Here is an 18,748-nt window from a genome sequence, read left to right as displayed (position 1 = left end):
AGATTAAAGTGAGGGTAGACTGCTATGTGCACTGCTTCTAGTTCTTTTGAGAAAGACAGGACATAAATGTAGTTATACATTAAATTAATACAGTTGGCTAATTTCATTAATTCTGCATCCTTTCTCTCAATTTTGGGCCAAATCACACATAGTGTGAGAGATCTGTCATCAGCTTTTTTTTATTTGTTTCTTTTGTTTCAAAACAATTATTATTTTTTAACCACACCATGCTTCCAGCCCGTTCTCAGCATTCCCAGAGAAAGGTCAGAAACGTGAGATTTCTGGTGCACAGGAGTCATAGAGCATCTCTTTTTTTCTCTTTTTGCCTCAGTTACAGTGGGAGTGGGGAAACCTGTTGATTTCCAGACATTACTCAAATTTAATTTTTATCAGTTCCAGCCAGTATAGCTAGTTTTGAAGGAAACTGGAAGCTATACTTCATTATTAGAGGACCACAGAATTCTTGGCCTGGGAAATTTTAGATAGAAGCACAGTCATTTGCTACAAGGCCTCTTATTTAAGATCTCTCTTTGTGATGGGGAAAACAGAGATTCCAATTTTTCCCCTAAGAAGAGAGGACTTTTTAGTGATGTCTTAAGGCATTATCACATGTGCAGCTTAAATCAGTCAAAAATAAAAAGTATTTGACTAACAGTTACATTGGCTGGACCTTTGTTGTGTTTTCCTTTCATTGTCACATTAATAACATTAGCAACTGCACTGCACATGTGGCTTGGGAGTGGCTCAAAGCTATGTGTGTGTGCATGCTGAAGTACTATGAGTGAAAATGGCCTTAGTGCAGGGCCACAACTAGGGTCTGTGTCACCCGGGGCAAACATGGATTCCACTCCCATTTTGGTTCCCCCCCCCAGCACAGCGCCTGGGGCACATGCCCCAGTTGCCCCCTCCCCTAGTTGCAGCACTGCCTTAGAGTGTTATTTAGTGTGTTATATTTGTTTATGAGTGTCTACAAAAAGCATGGCATCTGATGCAGGAAGTGAACATTGAGAAGTAACTGGAGCGTAGCTCCTGGTATCCTAAGAAAAATATAGTTGAATTAGGAAACTATCAATGGACTTCACAAACCAGTGAGAGAATGTACTTTTGGCAAAGAAGAAAAATTATAACTAATTATAATTTTTATATTTTAATTATAAAAGTAATTATAACTAAAAGCAAAGGTAAAAGAGTGTGTTTATGAGAGGCGGGTGACTTCAAAGCCCTTGAATTAAGGAGCCCCTTGAGGGACAAGTAGATTATGAGGTCTAACTCTGAATCACACATGATTCAAGTTTCCAAGATCTTTGTCTTACTTCCCAGTGTATACAAGTTGGGAATTTGTGCTTTCTCTGCAGCCACCCATGCTCTCCCAGAAGTCCATATACAGTAGCCCTGACCCTGCTGCCCTCCTGAACAGCCATAAAGACCTGGCTTTTCCAACAGGCCACAGGCAGAGGGATTTGTAACTTCCCTCAGTGAGTGGGTTTTGTTTTTATGGAATTGTTTCATATGCATACGTATCTGTTTTTTATGTTATTGTATTTCTGTTTTAAGCCACATTTTAATCCTAGAATTACTTAGCACTCGGAATGGCTAACAAACTGATTAAATAAATTCATCCTTAAAGCAAGTAGAAATGGATGACCTTAGAAGTACTGATCTTCTTCAGATGCATCAGCAATGGCCTGAAGGTCAGAGAAGCAGAGATTCCAAGTTTGTAGTGGACTGATTTAAACCATGGGCCAAAGATTTCCCATATTTGCCCTAGACTGACTGAAGGGTTTGGGGAGAATTTCCAGGTAATATAATATCACTAGCTGTTGAACCCATGGGGAAATAGTTCAAGCAGTTGAGACATTCTGGATCCTTCACTCCATCAATTCTCTGTTTTTATTACTGTAGATTGCTGTGATGGTGAAATCAGTGGAGTGATGGAGCTACAGTGATAGAACATAACCTTCCATCTCAATATGGTCAAACCCAGGTGGCATTATTTGCTCTGTAATTGGTTTCATTGAGTTTAGGATTTATACGTTATTGGTTGTTTTAGCACTGTTGTTCATCATCCTGGATTATATTTATGAAAGAAAGGATATAGACAGAACATTATACCACTTCCTTCTTTCTGCATGTATATAAATTGGGTCCCCCTGTGTTGGGGATAATGACAGAAATAATATCTCAGCACCATCATTGCATTCTACCACAACTTAGCCCAAAAGAATACATTTAAGAACCTTTGGAGGCTTATTCCTATATTTGGAAGACCTTTTGACAAAAGCATTTGCATCTCCTGCAACTTGGATGCCAAAGATTCCATGGTTCATTTTATGTATATAGAATCTAGGATATCATCTTGTGGGAGGATTTTCACACTTTAGTATGTAGTGTTAGATTAAGCTGAAGCTGCCATAACTAGAGATGACACAGGCATGTAAGCAGAGAGAACAAAAAGCCAGGAATCTTGTCTAAAAGATCCAAACTGGGGAGGTAGATAAGAAGGAAATAAGTTGTTAAGGAAACAAAGGGAAAATGTCACCTGAACCAGACAAAGGAAGTTGGGCCTGAGCACATGGAAACACCCGCCCAATCCCATCAACAGATACCAGACTTGTAAATTAACAAGGCAAAAGTAGCTGCCAGTCTTGTGAATCAACAAAGCAAGGACTTTGGGGGATAAAAGGGGTCCCAAAGCCCACCCATTCCTTGAGTTGTCCTTGGATCCAGACTTAGAGACTTCCATCCCTCTAGCTAGTGCCTGGCAGCCTAGTTGGGAAGGACCTGGGTAAGTGTGGATGAGTGTGTGTGTGAGAGAGAAAGAGCAAATGTACATTGCAACCAGTAAAAATTTGCTGTTATTTTAAATTCACTGGATCTCCATGTATTACAAAGAACCTGTTGCCCCTCAGTGTTCAATTGGAAGTGATTTGTGTGTGTTCCTAATTATTTCTCGGCTGTTGACCAGGGCTGTGTGTCTTGTCTGCTCAAGCCACAGCTATATGGAAAACCCAGGTAGAAAACAAGAGGGGCTGACAAGATTCACATGCCTCAACAGGCTGTGAGTGTGTGAGTGAGTGACTATAAGTCGAACCTGGGAGGGCATGTAACAGTAGTAGATAAAGTATTTGGAGGAATGTAGCCTATCATATATATACAGCTGTCTATAAAGGCTGATGAATATCATGCAGAAGGAAGGGTATTAACCAGTTAGTCTAGAGGATAATTAACGCTTTCTACAAGAGGAAGTGGCCCCAGTCACCTTGAAACAGAATGAGTACAAAACAAAGTACTCCCTGGATTGTAATTCACTGATTAAAATATCCCTTAGTTAAGCAAAGTGCTGAAGTAACCAAGCAGTTCTAGGCATTCTCAGATTAGATTAATTAGCCAGAGATTTCAATGAATTTTCAGACTAGGATTTGGCATAGAAACTACCTTGGGTTTTGATGGGTGAGCAACTTTGGAGTCCTTGGTGCTCTCTGAATTTGGTTGTTTGCTTGCAGATGTTTCATTACCCAACTAGGTAACATCATCAGTGCTAGTGAGTGTGGGGTTTGCTCCCTGTTTATATATAGTATCTGTGCCCTGCTAGTGTTGGTGGGGGTGTGGTTTTCTCCTTGGTAGTTCCTTGATTAGGGTACTGTTTTTGCTTGATTGTTTGCCGGGTGTTAATCCCTGCTTATCTGGGTATTGGCTGCTGGAGAGGATGGGTTCTGGTCTGAGCAACAGCAGGAGAAAGATGGGGAGCATGATTTTATTATCAGTGGCATTTAGTTCACTGCCTGTAATATCTTTCTGGATAGACTATGAGTTAAAAACCATAGGCATGGTGTTTTAGTCATACCACCTCTATGTGATTGGCTGATTATTAAAGTCCTAGGCCTAAGACTACTATGCAATTGGGTCTTGCAGGCTCTCTTTTGTCTCTGATACTCTTTATTGTCTAAATAAAACAGCTGGGGGAGGTCTGATAGGTTTGAAGTTGATGTCATCAGTATATGAATGGCCCCCAGCTCTACCACTAACTGTCATTTAAGATGGTGGAAATTCTGAAACAGGTACTTATAACATGAATGCTCTTAAATGTGGCAAGGTAGAAGCCCTGTGAGTAGGTGATCTGTCGGCTCAGAAAGTTAGTGCACAGGCTGACTTGAATGAGGTGGAAACTGGATTGCAGTCTGACCATTTTCATAGTGGTCCTGGGAGGAAGTCGATTTTCTGGACCCATTTCAGTTGGGTTTCAGGCTGGGGTTTAGTACAGAGTCTGCATTGGTCATGCTGTTCGATGACCTGTGGTGCGGGGGTGGTATGCCCATTTTGTGCTCCTTGATCTCTCAGTAGCTTTTGATACTGTCCACCATGGTATTCCTTTGGCCCAGCTCCAAGGATTGGGGGTGGGAGGCACCACTTTGTGGTGGTTCTCTTCCTTTCTCTGTGGCCAGTTTCAGTCAGTGTTGGCAAGTTGGGAGAAATCAAATCCACGGCCCCTCGTTTGTGGGGACTGCCAGTTCTACCTTCTCTCCCCTTCTGTTTAATGTCTATATGAAATTGTTGGGTGAGATCATCTGTTGGTTTGGGGTCAGGTGTCACCAGTATTCTGATGATACCTAGTTGTACATCTTGACCCCAGGCTTGTTTTCTACCTATTTTAAGTACAGTATTATTGAAGGATTTATTGTGATGGATTTGTCTTGCAGCACTTTTTCTTTTACACTGATGCATTTAGCTGTGAGCTGCCTGGGAGCTGTCTGGCTGAAGGGCACTATATGAATATATTAAACGAATAACATATTTTGTCTGTCTTTCTAGTTCCACTATTCATAACTTTTATACATGATAGAAACAAAACTTGAGTGATCAATTTTTATGCCTCATTATTTAATATACTTCTCATGTAATCTCATCTTGAGGCTACTTCATGGTTTGTTTAAAGTTTCCCTCCTTTTTTGGTTCACACTAAGTCAAACATTTTGTAAACAGTACAATACAGACTGTTTCACAACAGTCAAATGTTTTGTGAAACAAAACAAGCATTTGACATGGTGTTTATTTAGAAGCCTGGTTTAAAATGTGTAGATCCTGGAGGGGCTGTATCTGTGTATGGAAAACGTAGCGAAATTATTTCAAGGTAAAAAATTAATGGAGATTTCCTGAAGATGACAGATTTTAGTTTTATTTATTTGTGGCATATTTTATCCTATCTTACTGCTCAAAATCTTCAGGTTGATTTTATAATAAAATTTTTAAAATGACAAAACAGAACTCTTTCAATCTGTGAGAGCCTCTAAAGACAACAGAAGAACAGCATGGAAACAGCCAATAATAACAATGCACAATGGCTCTAGAAATTGTGAACAAGACCATTATGGCTTAGTATGAACCAGGTATGAACCAGGTTAGGTATGAACCAGGCTATTGTAGCTTATTCAAGTAGGTAAGATTTGTCTTATTCAACAAGCTCTGGATTACAAAAGTCTGGCTTCACATGGTATGTGAATCCAGCCTGTATTCAGATTAATGGGTAGAGCCCAAACTAGGATGATTTTTGTAAGACTATGAGGATCTTATTCAAGGTCTAAAAGTTTAACTTTTGCGTATGTATGTGTGCCTTCAAGTCAGTGTTGACTCCTGGTGACTGCCTGGACCAGTCCCTGCAGTTTTTGTGGCAAGGTTTTTTGGAAGTGGTTTGCCATTGCCTGTTTCCGAGGGCTGAAAGAGAGTGACTGGCCCAAGAACACCCTTCTGGCTTGTGCTGAAAGTAGGACTAGAACTCACAGTCTCCCAGTTTCTAGCCTGATGTCTTAACCACAACACCAAGCTGGTTCTCAAAGTTTAACTAGGTTGTGGCTTATATTACAACTATTCTAAGCTCTTTTTTATTTTTTGTTTCATAGAGATCTAAGTATGAACAACATCAGTGAACTGCTGCCTGGAGATTTCCATCACTTACATTTTCTGGAAGAATTGTAAGTATTACTAAACACATATTGCCTTGACATTTTTTAAAAGCTTCTCTAAATAATACCCATGACATTCAGTGCTTGTTTCCTTAGCAGTTAGTTACTTGCTTAAGAGTAGAACTTTTCCTGTAACATCTACAGTATATTGAATTTGTTACATGCTTACTCTAACTTCCCAATATTTGAATAATTCAAGTTTTCCAAGTCTGTCTGGACAGGGCTCATATTTCTTCTCTGATCCAAATCAACATTGCTATAATGCTTCCAGTATTTTGAATAGGAATAGCCCTCTACAGGGCAAAGCTTTTATTTAAAGTAGTATTTCTCGAATTCAGCAATTTTAAGATGTGTGGACTTCAACTTCCAGAATTCCCCAGCCACCTTAAGAATGTTGTTTGTACATTCTGGTTGCTTTATCTTATATATGATCTTGCAAAACAGGGGAAATACAGAAACAAAACAAAAACAAAAAACAAGATATTAAATATTTGGGTTTTATTTAGAAAATGTGAACAAGGGGGAATACATAACCTGAATTTGTGAAACACCACTAAATGCCACTTGCTCTTTGGCTTAGGCAGCCACTGTAATGTATAAATTAATATAAATCTCCCTCTTTTGGGGGGAGATGGGCCGTGATGAAATTTGATAAATAAATAATGGTTTATAACCTATTTTGTTGTTCAGTCGTTAAGTCGTGTCTGACCCTTTGTGACCCCATGGACCATAGCATGCCAGGCCTTCCTGTCCTCCACTGTCTCCCGGAGTTTACTCAGATTCATGTTCATTGCATCAGTGATGCTATAACCCATGGATACAACCAAATGTGGTTTATTTTGTAAATGATAGTTAAACAAGCCATGACTTAGAATCTCATATGAGTGCAGACAGTGCCTTATAGAATTTTGCTTGACATGGACAAAGTTAATAGTCTTTTTCCTTTCATAGTAGTAGATCATGATTAACTGAATTAGAATGCATAAAACACACTGAACCATAAACAAATTGTCACACAAACTATTCAACTTTTTAGTTCATTGTGTTGTACAAATCCAGCCCACTGATTACTTTATAGATGGGTATGTCAACTGAGTTTATTCAGTAAACCTTGATTGAGAATTAAGGTATACTATGTTATATAAACTTAACCACAAGTAGCCAATTAGAGTTTAGCCTAGCATATTATACAAACCCAGTTGATTCTAGCAACCAGTAATCTGAAACTGAAAGTCAATCTTTGAACATTCCTATTTATGAATGGGATCTTACTCCTGAGAAAACTTTTACTGATGAGATGCTGTGTCTCTCAAGTGAGCATTTCTTTGCCTAGCCTAGCATACTGTATATCCCCTGCCATTTCCATTCCAGGAGTGGGTCAACTAGCAACCCAATTTTTGCAACTTGAGAGATATTACACATTCAGAAGTAATCACTGGTATTCCTCAAGGAGCACTGAGTCTTCCTTTGGAGAGGAGTCACCTGGGAGAATATGAGAACCTCAGTGATCTGAAGGAGGCTGCTTCTAAAGAGAAGTTGCCAGGAATCATAGCTGGAGAGAAATAATACCCTCACATTCACTTGTGGACTTCCTATAGATGCTCACTGTAGATAAGCCTTGGTCTGACCTAGCAGTGTTTTTATGTTAAATTGTGAAATAAAAGAACCGTTGAACCTATTTTTTAACCAAGTCATGCCTTGTATTTAGCATAGGGACTAAGATTAGTATAAAATATAATGTGCCTACAAAAATGTCAGCCAAATGCTGGTACGTTTATCACTTTCCTAATGCTCAGGAAAATAAAACAAATTTTGACAGAAATATTAGTTCCAGTTTTACAGAAAAGTAATGCTGATGGTCTTCTTATCCATGTAGAACATTTAATTTCTTGTCACTTCTTATGAAGAGTTTCAAAATGTCATTATTCATACCGAAGGTGAGAATTGGTTTTGTTTGCAGACAGTGTTTAAAGTTAAGGTTTTTAATCTTACCATTAATTTTTGGTGGTAAATACAGGCAGATCATCACTTGATGTTATATTTATCAGATGATAACAAAGCACCATTTGAGCCATTCCTAACTCTTTTAAAAGAATCAGTGGATGTCATGATGAAATTCACCTTGAGTTGATTCATCTAGCTGGTCATAATATTTGGTTCATGGGTGGTTAAAAGAACTGGCACATGTTTAATGCTAATCCATAATGTACTTTGTTTGATTGTGGGTTAGCATATTTATAAGTGATGGTTGATAGTGGTACACGTAGTTGCACAAATTTGGAAGAGCAAATTCTCTTATCTCTGCTCCAGGAGAATTTTGAAGTGAATACTCCCTATTTAGTGTCAATATCAATCTCCGTATATGCTGTTATGAAAATGATCATCTGCTATCTTCTCCAAGGAATATGTTGAAATCCCTGCCAGATCTTGCAAAATCCAAGACAACCATTAGATGGTAAGAAAGAAATATTTACAATCCTAATTCTTTGTTGCCATCTAGTGGGTGACTGGCTTTTTGCAGCTTAGATATGGTAAGTCTACTCTTCAGCTATATGGGTTGTCTCCAACAGTAGTAAGAGAAGATCGTGTACACAGCAAAAATTGCTTTTCTAATCTCTAAACCTGGATACCAAGAAGAAAGCTTCTGTGTTTATAGCTCATAATGAAAATTCATAAATTACTTGAATGATTATGTACTGAAGATAGAATTACCTCCACAGCCTAAAAGGCACAAGGAAACAAAAGCACTGCTTTGGGGATGCCAGCAGCTTGTACTGGGCTGCTGCAAGCAGGTGTCCAGGTTCTACACTGCACAAAGGCACCTCGACATGTGGGGGGCACCAAATGATGGAAACATTAATAGCCCAGTGCTGCATTGCAGGGCGCCAGTTTGGAGGAAGAAGCTTGTCCAGTTACTACTCTGATACTGATTGGACTCACACTTAACTCTTAATCCATAAAGTTCTTTGTTTTTGACTTGGTGTGATGTGTGAACTTACGTATTATGATTTGTCATTATGGCCTATTCAACAAATGAGGTTTAATGTTATTAAACTCTTAGCCATGCTGCTGGCTGAAATTTCAGCATGATAGGATAGTTTCTTCTTAATTTTTTCGTGTGGAAAAACCATTGTCCTTATGAGGCTTTGTGATGCTCTATGTGACAGATACTCTATGGAGATCCTTTGGAAAGCTGATCATAGAAAAGATGGCACAGTATCCAAGGCATGCCTACTTATGACTAAGCCCCATTGAGTTCTATGGGACTTAATGCCTAATGAGGCAAATGCATGAAGGAAAAGCTGGAGCCCTGAAAGTTGAGAGTAGTCCTAAAATGTAGGAATCCACTTGTTCCTTATATCAAAAGAGATATGGTTTTATCCACTATGATTTTGGTTTTTCCCCTCTAATTAGAAACATCAGCCAAAAGGAAGTTTGTTAGTATATTGTAGGTAGCAAAGAGACTATGAATTAGGCAGATGTAGGTTTTGTTGATTGACAAGAAGGACTGAGAATGCAATGGAGGTGTCAGCAGGAGCAATGAATGCTATTATGCCAAAATGCACAAGGCTAAGCAGTCAGTGATTCATGATAGGGAATGGAAGCCAGTGTTGACAGCTTCACTGGCTTAGCTGCTCCATTCTGTTGGCTTGTGCTGCAAGCATATACATAAGGTGCACACCTCAAGATCCATCTACTACATGGCTAGCTGGAGAATTCTGGGAGTTGAAATCTACATGTCTTAAAGTTGCTAAGGTTGAGAAATGCTGCACTAGAGACTAAAAGAACAACTACTATTCCTTGTATAATTCATTATATATGAAATTATTCACTCCTGATTCAAGTGCTGTTCCCTTCCTTTTAAGGGGAGACCCCCTTTGAAGCTTCATTTCTTGCCTGTTTTCTCTTAATGTTCAGAACATACTGTATGTTTAACTATAGTTTCCTGGGATGTTTCTGCTTGTAGCTGCTCTTGTAAACAACATGTATTTTTGTGAAAAAATGTCTATCTTGTTTTCCAACTATCTTCATACATATAGGCAAGCATACTCCTATGCTCTGCTCTGAATGCTCTTTCCAGGTGTCACATTTCCTGTCTTAATTGATAATGTCCTTTACAGGGAGCAGTTTTTCCATTCTTCCAATATCTATACCAGACAGTGATAGAGTTTCCTGAAATACTGTTAAGCTTCCCAAGGGGGTGGTGGTGGTTTCAAATGCTTCTTCTCAGCCATTATCCTAGTTATTACCTAAGGAGCTCCCACTTGTTTGAGTAGAATGCAGAATTTCTACCATTGCATCCATGCATTGTACCCATGCAGCTCGTTTATTTTCAATGCCTGTTGAAGAAGCTAAATGTGAAGTACCCCATAATCCTAAAAGTTACATTCACCATAATCCATTTTATGCATTCTCTCCTCCATTAAGCTTCTTATCTGTCCACTGAATCAAATTTATCAGACACATGAAAGTACAACTTTATCATTAAGAAAAAAAATCTAATCCCCAAATTTGGGAAGAAAAGGCATACATATGTATGCATGCATGTGTGCATATACATATACAAGAATAGGTACAAATATAGGTTAAAAAGTGCAATAAGCACCAATTTGCACACAGCTTCTGTTTCCAATATTTTTTATCAGAAACATTGCCTCTACCAGGATAGAGAAATTGAATAAAATATCAGTTTTAATGAGTCACCCTCTCAAAAATAACATTTCAAAAAATTCAGGCAATTGGTAATGTTCTGCAAAAAACATGGGTTGAAGACTGCTTTTTTGTGTTAAAGAGATGATCTTATTATAGAAGCAATTATAGATATAATTTCTCTAAACTCTAAAGAAGAATACAAATCTATATAAGATATGAGATTTATATTTTTGTGTGCAGGAAGAAGATGATCAGTGTAACACATCTGTAATTGTCTTTGGGGGAATCCAGAGTGTGTAAATATCAATGAATGCAAGAGGAATGCAAAAGACCCTTTTGATCCAAAATTAATTTCTAAGGATATCTTATAAGAAGAGAAGAAAAGGGACAACCTGCTCTGAATGTTGATCCTGAACATTGTCTCTGAAAATGGAAGATCTTTTTAACAAACCATCTATAACAAACTATGTCTTTTCTTTAGCTTTGGCAATAAAATGATTTGTGATATATGAAATTTCCTAATCTTAAGAATGTTATCTTAAAGATTCCCCATTTGTCCCAGTAAGATCTGGACTATAAAGCCATGAATATTCTATTCATGCAGCTATTAATATGAGGAAGGAAGGAAGGAAGGAAGGAAGGAAGGAAGGAAGGAAGGAAGGAAGGAAGGAAGGAAGGAAGGAAGGAAGGAAGGGACAATGATAGCTTATATTATACAGAAAATCCTTCCTCCTATAATGACCTCTGGTTCCCCACATAACAGCTCTACCTTGCTGAAAAGTATAGGAAGACACTTCCAAGCTATCATTATATTTCCTAACAAAAGGCACTGTTAAACATTCAGCTATATTATCTTGACCTTGTTTGTTCTGTTTATTACAGGCGCCTATCTGGAAACCAACTCTCTAAGATTCCAGAAGAAGCATTTTCTGGCCTCTACAATTTAAAAATTTTGTAAGTCACAATTTCTTTTAACTGCTACTGCTTTGCTGTTCTTTAGACTTGTATTTGGGCCCATAGTTTTTCTTCCTGAAAGCTTTTTATGTATATGTGAGTCATGTGAGTGTACTTTCTCTCACTATAAATGTATATCTAGACTCCCAAGACATCCAGGCACTTCAGCACAATAATGTTACTTATCAAATATTCTTGATATGAGGAGCGGGATTTGAACTTTCATCAACTTTTTCAGGTGGTGCTCATGGGAGGATCCATGTGAACAGGATGTTCAGAGCTTTTAGCGTGCCTCCCTCTGCACAAAAACCAGACCTGTATGATTTCCACAATGACAAGCTTCATCATCTGCCTGCACTTATAACAATATATTTCAAGTTAATCTTCTTTGACTGGGTGTGATTAATATATGTTATGTGGAGAGTAAATAATTGCCAGTAGGCCCTTACTCCAGAATTAAAACAGCATCACTAGCTTATAATTACGTTGCTACCACTCTTTCATTCTCTCATTTCGCTCCTTCCCTGATACTTACATTGTATTGGGGTTTAAATTGCAATTGGCCCAATCTCCTTATTGGAACTGGAGGCCTTTTCCTCTGATCGCTTTTAGATTCTTTTGTAGCCAGTGTATTATCAAATGGTAAGATAGACTGCTATTTTTCTTTATTCATGGTAGTGCCCCAACAGTGAGTGATTTATGCGACCAGATATTTTACAATCTCTTCTCTTCTGCAATAAACATTTTAGTCCCATGGGCATGTTTGGAACCCAACTGCAATGCAAAACCACTGTAGCTGACAGTGTTTATATGAAGCATACAGGTAGCAACCTGCTCCTCAGATTAGAGAGTGTGGGGCTGTTCCTGAGGCCTTCTAAAGAATCCTGCTCTAAATCCCTGGGTTTAGAGATGAGTTGCTTCTTTATCCACGGCCTGCATTAGGCACTGAATCAAAGAAACCAAGAAAACCACAGAAAACCCACCCTGTCTCAACAAGGGCAACACTTGGGTTAAGTTGCTTTTCATCAGTGTACATTGGAGCACTTCCCAGTGAAATGGTAAAACGTGTAAGCCTCTCTGAAACTAAAACAGCACCTCCTCCAGGTAATTTTAGCAGTAGCAAAGCTGCCTATGGGCTTCAAGAAAAAAAATATATTATGTGATTCTCCTGAGGCTGAAAGTGTATTAGTCAGGGAGCACTGGCAGTTTGAGACAAATGGCAATGCTTGCTGGAACATCCTGGAGTGCATCGAAAGCAATCTTGTGATGGAGTCATAAATAACCTCTTTGCTTCATCCTTCCTTGACAGGAGACTAATTGGGCATCCATTTTAACAAAAGGATTATCATTGTAGCTTTCATTTCAAAGCGAGGGACTTAGCATCTAAAGAAATATGAGGAAAAATATCTCCAGCAACATGTCCAGATGGCCCTCATACTGAGATTAGGGTAGGTGAAGACAATGGTTCTCAGACCAAAGGCTCTTCATCTTGCTTTAGTCTTCTACTAATCCATGTGGCTGATCAGAAGGAATGTTTCCCAAAATGATTGTTAAAGGCTCTACTACGTCCCCAGCTGTGAGGATAAGCTTTGCATACAGTCACCGCCCAAGATCCACAGAACACGAAGATGCACTCTGCTACTGCAGCTGCCCGACTGTTTGTTTATTGTAGTTTTATACTGCCCAATAATGTATGTTCTTTCCTGGTGTACATTCAATTAATATATATTCTAAACAAGTAGAACTATATCAAACAGACAGGATAAAAGTTGACAACAATTATAATGGCAATAAATAAAGCATAAATCATCTTCAGATTAAAGTTGCTTAGCCTTTTTAGTTTTATTTTTATGATTGTATCTGAAATTACTCAGCCCAAAGTCTCCTAGAGCAACATAAATCATCTCAAAATAAAAGCCCTGAAACAGTGAGTGCTAAAAAAAGCCAATGTCCTATATTAAGTTAGCTATTTTGCTTTTATCTATTTTGATTGCATTTCTTGTTTGTGTTTGTGTTTGTTTTTGTTCTTAGATTTTATTTGGATTTTGGATTTTATTATGCGTTTTATCCTCTTGCATGTAATCCACCTGGAAACATTTGTTACTAAGTGAATTAAATCTATAATAAATAGTTAAGCTATACTGTAAAACAACAAATGCCCAAATGAAAGTCGGTCCTTAACAGGATTTCTTTCACTTTTTTTAAATGAACTTTTGCTGTTTGCCATGGTAGGAATCTTGGACATTTTTTTTCCCACTTGAAGCACGGAATAAAAATAAAAATAAAAAATGATGCAGTGTTCTAGAAGACTGGAACGTGTTTCTGCAATGAAATGGAAACTGAGAAATTAGTGCCCCTTTTGAATGAGCTGCCTGAAGCAAAGTACTCTGTATTGCTCCACAGTGAGACTGGCCCTGTGGAAGGCGTACGTTATGCTCGCAGCCAGGCAGGTTAATTTAGTGTCTCGGCCTCCTGCTGCAATCTGGCGAGCAGCTTTCCCGTAATGGCCCAGTGGTGCTCTGTGAGGCAGCTTGTTACCAGGCAAGAGCGTCTTGTACAATTGCTAGCCCTCTACAGCCCCCCTCAGCTTCTATAAGGACCCCGGCATCCACCTTTGCTCAATTCACCCGTTCCTGGACTGGCAGGAGAGCAAGTGGAGGAGGCCGTAGGGCACGAGGCAAAGCTCTCAGGGGACTTGTTGGAACGGGGCTTGAAAAAAACCACCAATTAAGGCTTGTGGGAAAATTCTCGCTTTCATCAGAACCAAGAGGCTCCAGGCAAGGAATGCAGATGAAGCACACAGCTCCAGCACGCCATAATTTCTAAGAGAGTTCTTTCTGTAGGGTGTCCTGAGCTTTTGGGTGTCCTACCCTCACCTGCTGCACCAACCATCAGCAGCGCAGAGCTTAAACTTGAACAAGGAAGGATCACAAGGGCTCAAATACAGAAAACCTCTTACAATGCTAGAGCTCGGCTCTGAAAAAAAGAGGATGCAGTCTTGCCTAAGAGTCAGCCAGGCCATCTCCTCTGAAAGTCCGCTCCCTTATTTTCTGATCTCTCTTATTTAATGTTGAAGGAAAGGCACTTTGCACACGCTTAAATGTGCTTATCTCGCATAATGCATTCTATTACTGTAACAAAACAGAGAGCTGTACTGTATTTACATTAGTAAATGCAAGAGCCATAAATTGTATGTTTTTTAAAATATGAAATGTCCTTCAGGTTAAGCATGACCCCTGATAATTCATGGAACTTTTAGCCAGCCAATTTATCCTAGGATTTGAAACAGATTCTGATATTTATTATATATTTTCTTTATGACAAGAATTGTCTCCTGTTTCTATTGATAGACTTTTAAGGGGTTTACATTTATTGATGGAAAATGTATCCTGCTGAATATATTTTGCAGAAAAAATTGGCTGCAAGTTCCAACTTGGTTTCAAATGAGACATGTTCATTTGGGTTTGTTGTTTGTTTTTAAGCTCAGAAGATCTCATCAATTATAACCATTAACATCTTAGAACAGGCTCCCTTGAAATTTAAAAAAAAAGTCTGGGTAGAAGATTTGGGCTCTGAAATAGATTAATCAGCTTCACATCTTTGTGGCATTACATTCCCATCAAACTATTTCAGAATTGTTAGCGCCAGTTTCAAATGGTCCAATTATTTGAATGTTCCAATATCTAATGCATCACACCCAGTGATGGTTAATATTTCTTTGTCTCACTTAATAATTATAAGAGTGCTACCGGACCATAATATTAGCTCCAATTCATTTGATCAGATTGAGAATTTGGGATGAACAGGTCAATGCAAAGTTTAATTCATGGGAAATATGCTAATACGTTTGCTTTATCACCTACTTATAATCCATCCCTTGGTCTACTTATGGGTAGTCTGCCCTCTATGCTTAGGTTTTCAGTGAGCGCTTTTGCCGATTGCACTGCACAGCTCTGCTTTTTCCATGCCAATGGCTGCATTAATAAATGGCTCGTGGTTGAAATTGAGGCTGGCCCCCTCCTACTTAAAATTTAAACTGTATCTCTGTTTCCAGGGCCTTGATTTACTTTAGAATTTTTCATACTGCCTGCTTTATTTAAATTTTAAATTTTAAATTTCTGTCTAGATATTGTAAGAACCACAACATGGAGGTCGGCAGCACAGAATGTTTAAAAATAAATAAATTCTGTTTACACGGTGTCATGTCAGCAGCACGCTATACAGATCTAATCTATAGGCCACTTTGGGGAAGAAATCCAGGTGTTCAGTGGAGCTTGCTTCTGTAGCAAACTGACCTGTAAACATGCCAGTCTGAAGAACCTACAATGGGAGTGCGATTTCAACCAAAGGAAAGTAACAACACCAAGCAACAACTATAAGCTCACCTCCTTAAGTGTTCAACAATGGCATATAAAATCTATCTCACAAGGAGCATTTATTGCAATGGAGTGGGAGAGTGTAGTTGCCTCCCTGTAGCTTCAGAGCAAAGGAGCAGGTCTGGCAGCAGCAGGCTTGATTTGAAGTACGGCGAGTTAGAGAAGCACGGCGGTTCTTGTCATGCCGAGAGAATGTTTTTATTGCAGAAAGCATGCGTGCAGCCATCAAGATTGGATTCACAGAGTGTCAGTCAATTAGGCAGGAGACTAGAGGCCGCTTCAGATGTGAGGGCTGACTGTGTGGGAAAGCATTCCTATGATTAAATGAATAGCTTTCCCCAGAAGGCATGGGGAAGCACATGAATCGGTGTTGTCTCTTGAAATCCTTCCCTGGAGTGGCAGATGAGCAGCCCTTGATCTATATTCCTTTCCCTTTCATCTTCTCCAATCATTAAAACTAAAGGGAGCAAATAAACACACAGAGGCGTTCAGAGGAAGAAGGGGAACAGCCTCAGCATTCTGCACTGCCTGTGTTACACGTGTAAATGTACATACAAGCTCTCATATATACAAAGCAGCACTCAGAGTCCCACTGGAGCCCTTGTTGCCATAAGAAAAACATGAAACATACCTAAACACAATAGTCTGTGTTAATAATCCAGGAAGGGTAGATGCAAGCAGCCCATCCATTCTGGTTGATTCATATGCTGTAACTCTATTCTAATGGGATAGCAAATAGCACAAATGCGAGGCTTGGTTTGCACCGGTCGTCTCCGGCTTCTGAAGGTTTATCAGGCCTCCTGAACAGAGTCTACATGCATGCGACTTGTGAATAATACCTTGATCCATGCAGGAGGATTACAAGCAAGAGCAGCAGGTCTCCTACATTCCCCAAGGTTCATTTTATGTGCCGTGTCATCTGAAATATATTGTGTAAAAACCAAATTCACACAGATTTTATTTACTGTTTATCCTGTTTGAGTATAACATGAGAATAGAGATGTGGTCTTTTCATTATATACAGCCACATGGAGAAAAGGAACATACTGTAACTTATGGATGACTTTTTAAAAAAAATCTTTGCCCCCCAAAATCATAGGGAGAGAAGAATAAGAGTCATGCCAATGGGTGCTGCTTTTTTTTTTTTTTGCCCTCCCATTGACTGAGGCAAACATGGGCCACCAACAAGGGAGCATGGAATTCAGCAGTGGGGAAACTCACTTGACACTGTCAAGCTGCTGCCAAGAGAGTAGATTGGCAAGGGTGGCAGCTGTGTGGAAGTGCCTCAACATTAACACCGTAAAGTAAATGTAGCACAAACAGTTCTATTAATTAGCAAGCAAAAACACCAAGCTAAAACAATGATATACTTAGGGTCTGTAATTATTATATGTTAGTAATATCAGCCCAGGAAAACTGAAAAGCTGTGAGTTAGTACCAAATGTGCCTCACAAGGGAGAACATTCTCAAACAGAGAAGGGGTGAAGGCTCTGTAGAAAGGCCAGCCTCATTTAGCCACCCTCTGAATCTCTGACTAAGAGAGAGTTCATAATTCCTGATTCCAGTTACTAATTGAAAATTCTACAGTGTTTTCAGAGGCAGCCCCATGTACGTGTTACACTAATCCAAATGGGAGGTTATTAATTCATGGCTCACTGAAATCAAGTTTTCCACATCCAGATAGAATGAGAATTGGAATAGCAGCTTCAGATGGCAAAACATGCCCCTTGCCACCAACATTACTCAGTCTTTTCATAATAGCATTGAGGCTAACAGCATACCTCAAATGCAAACTTGAATAGGAGTCATATTTTGCCTTTGTCGAGGTGAGTTTTAGATTGTTAGACCCAACCACTACATCTAACATACCTTGAGGTTCTCTTGGATTAGGAAGAGTAAAAACTTGATTTCTTTATTATGGACTTTCCTAATCTGAAACAAGGTTTTGGGTGGTGTTTCCATAGTGCCAACACTTCCATTTCCCAATCCCTCAAAAGCAGTTCAAGAGTGATCCATGACCATCAACTCTTCTGTTGACCTCCCAATGCTAAGAACAATCACCAACCTGCCCTGCTACAGTCCTGGTAAAACAAAAATCTGCTCTGACCCAGAAAATATAATAATTGTTTTCACACACAGCACTCCAATTCTAAGAACCTCAATTTTCAAAAAAGCTAATAAAAGTCCAACAAGAGCACCTTGACCTACAAGACTTCTTATCATGGAATGGCTTGAAATCAAAGGAAAGAACATTTTTAAAATCTCTTCATACAGTAATAACTGATGTGGTGTTGTCTTGTAATCAGCAACTGGAAGATTTGCTCCTCTCTCATCTTCTCAAGCAATATCCTGCCTTTATAAGTAGCAAGTTTAATCTTCTGAAGTCTGTTTCCATAACAGGTTCAATTTCTATACTTTCATTTTCAAGTTGTTATAGCTTGACTTAGCAAAAGATACTTGGGCTGACCTCAGAATTCCAATTCTAAATTCTCCAGTATTCAACCGCTTGACATAAAAGCTGTTCTCTCTCTCTGTGACATCAGAGCAATTAAACCAATGGCAGCTAAAAAGACTATCCTGCTCCTGCTTTCAAAACTCTGCTATGATAATAGGGCAGATCAAGTGAAGACTGTGGTTTCACTATAATTGGCTGTGGTTTTGCTATAATAATTAGTGGCATTTATAATGCTCATCACCTGTAGTTCTTTCTGGAAGCAATGATCTCCTATGTGAAGTTAATGGGGTCCATTTGGGTTACCATACCACATGGTAATTTTTTCATCCCACCAGGATGTGGGCTTCTTGTTA

General features: G+C 39.0%; 1 protein-coding gene across 1 annotated transcript in view; it reads left to right on the top strand.

Moving 5' to 3' along the window:
- Positions 1-18,748, top strand: part of LGR6 (leucine rich repeat containing G protein-coupled receptor 6) — a 139,547-nt gene that overhangs the window by 50,887 nt on the left and 69,912 nt on the right. The window contains exons 2-3 of the mRNA XM_063299818.1: positions 5,895-5,966; positions 11,493-11,564. Of these exons, the coding sequence (XP_063155888.1) occupies positions 5,895-5,966; positions 11,493-11,564 (144 nt within the window). The remainder of the gene's footprint in view (positions 1-5,894; positions 5,967-11,492; positions 11,565-18,748) is intronic.

Source organism: Candoia aspera, chromosome 3 (genome assembly GCF_035149785.1).
Source record: "Candoia aspera isolate rCanAsp1 chromosome 3, rCanAsp1.hap2, whole genome shotgun sequence".
In the NCBI taxonomy this organism is placed as follows: Eukaryota; Metazoa; Chordata; class Lepidosauria; order Squamata; family Boidae; genus Candoia; species Candoia aspera.
Note: the sequence above shows the minus strand (reverse complement) of the source record. Positions and strands in the feature narration are given on the sequence as shown.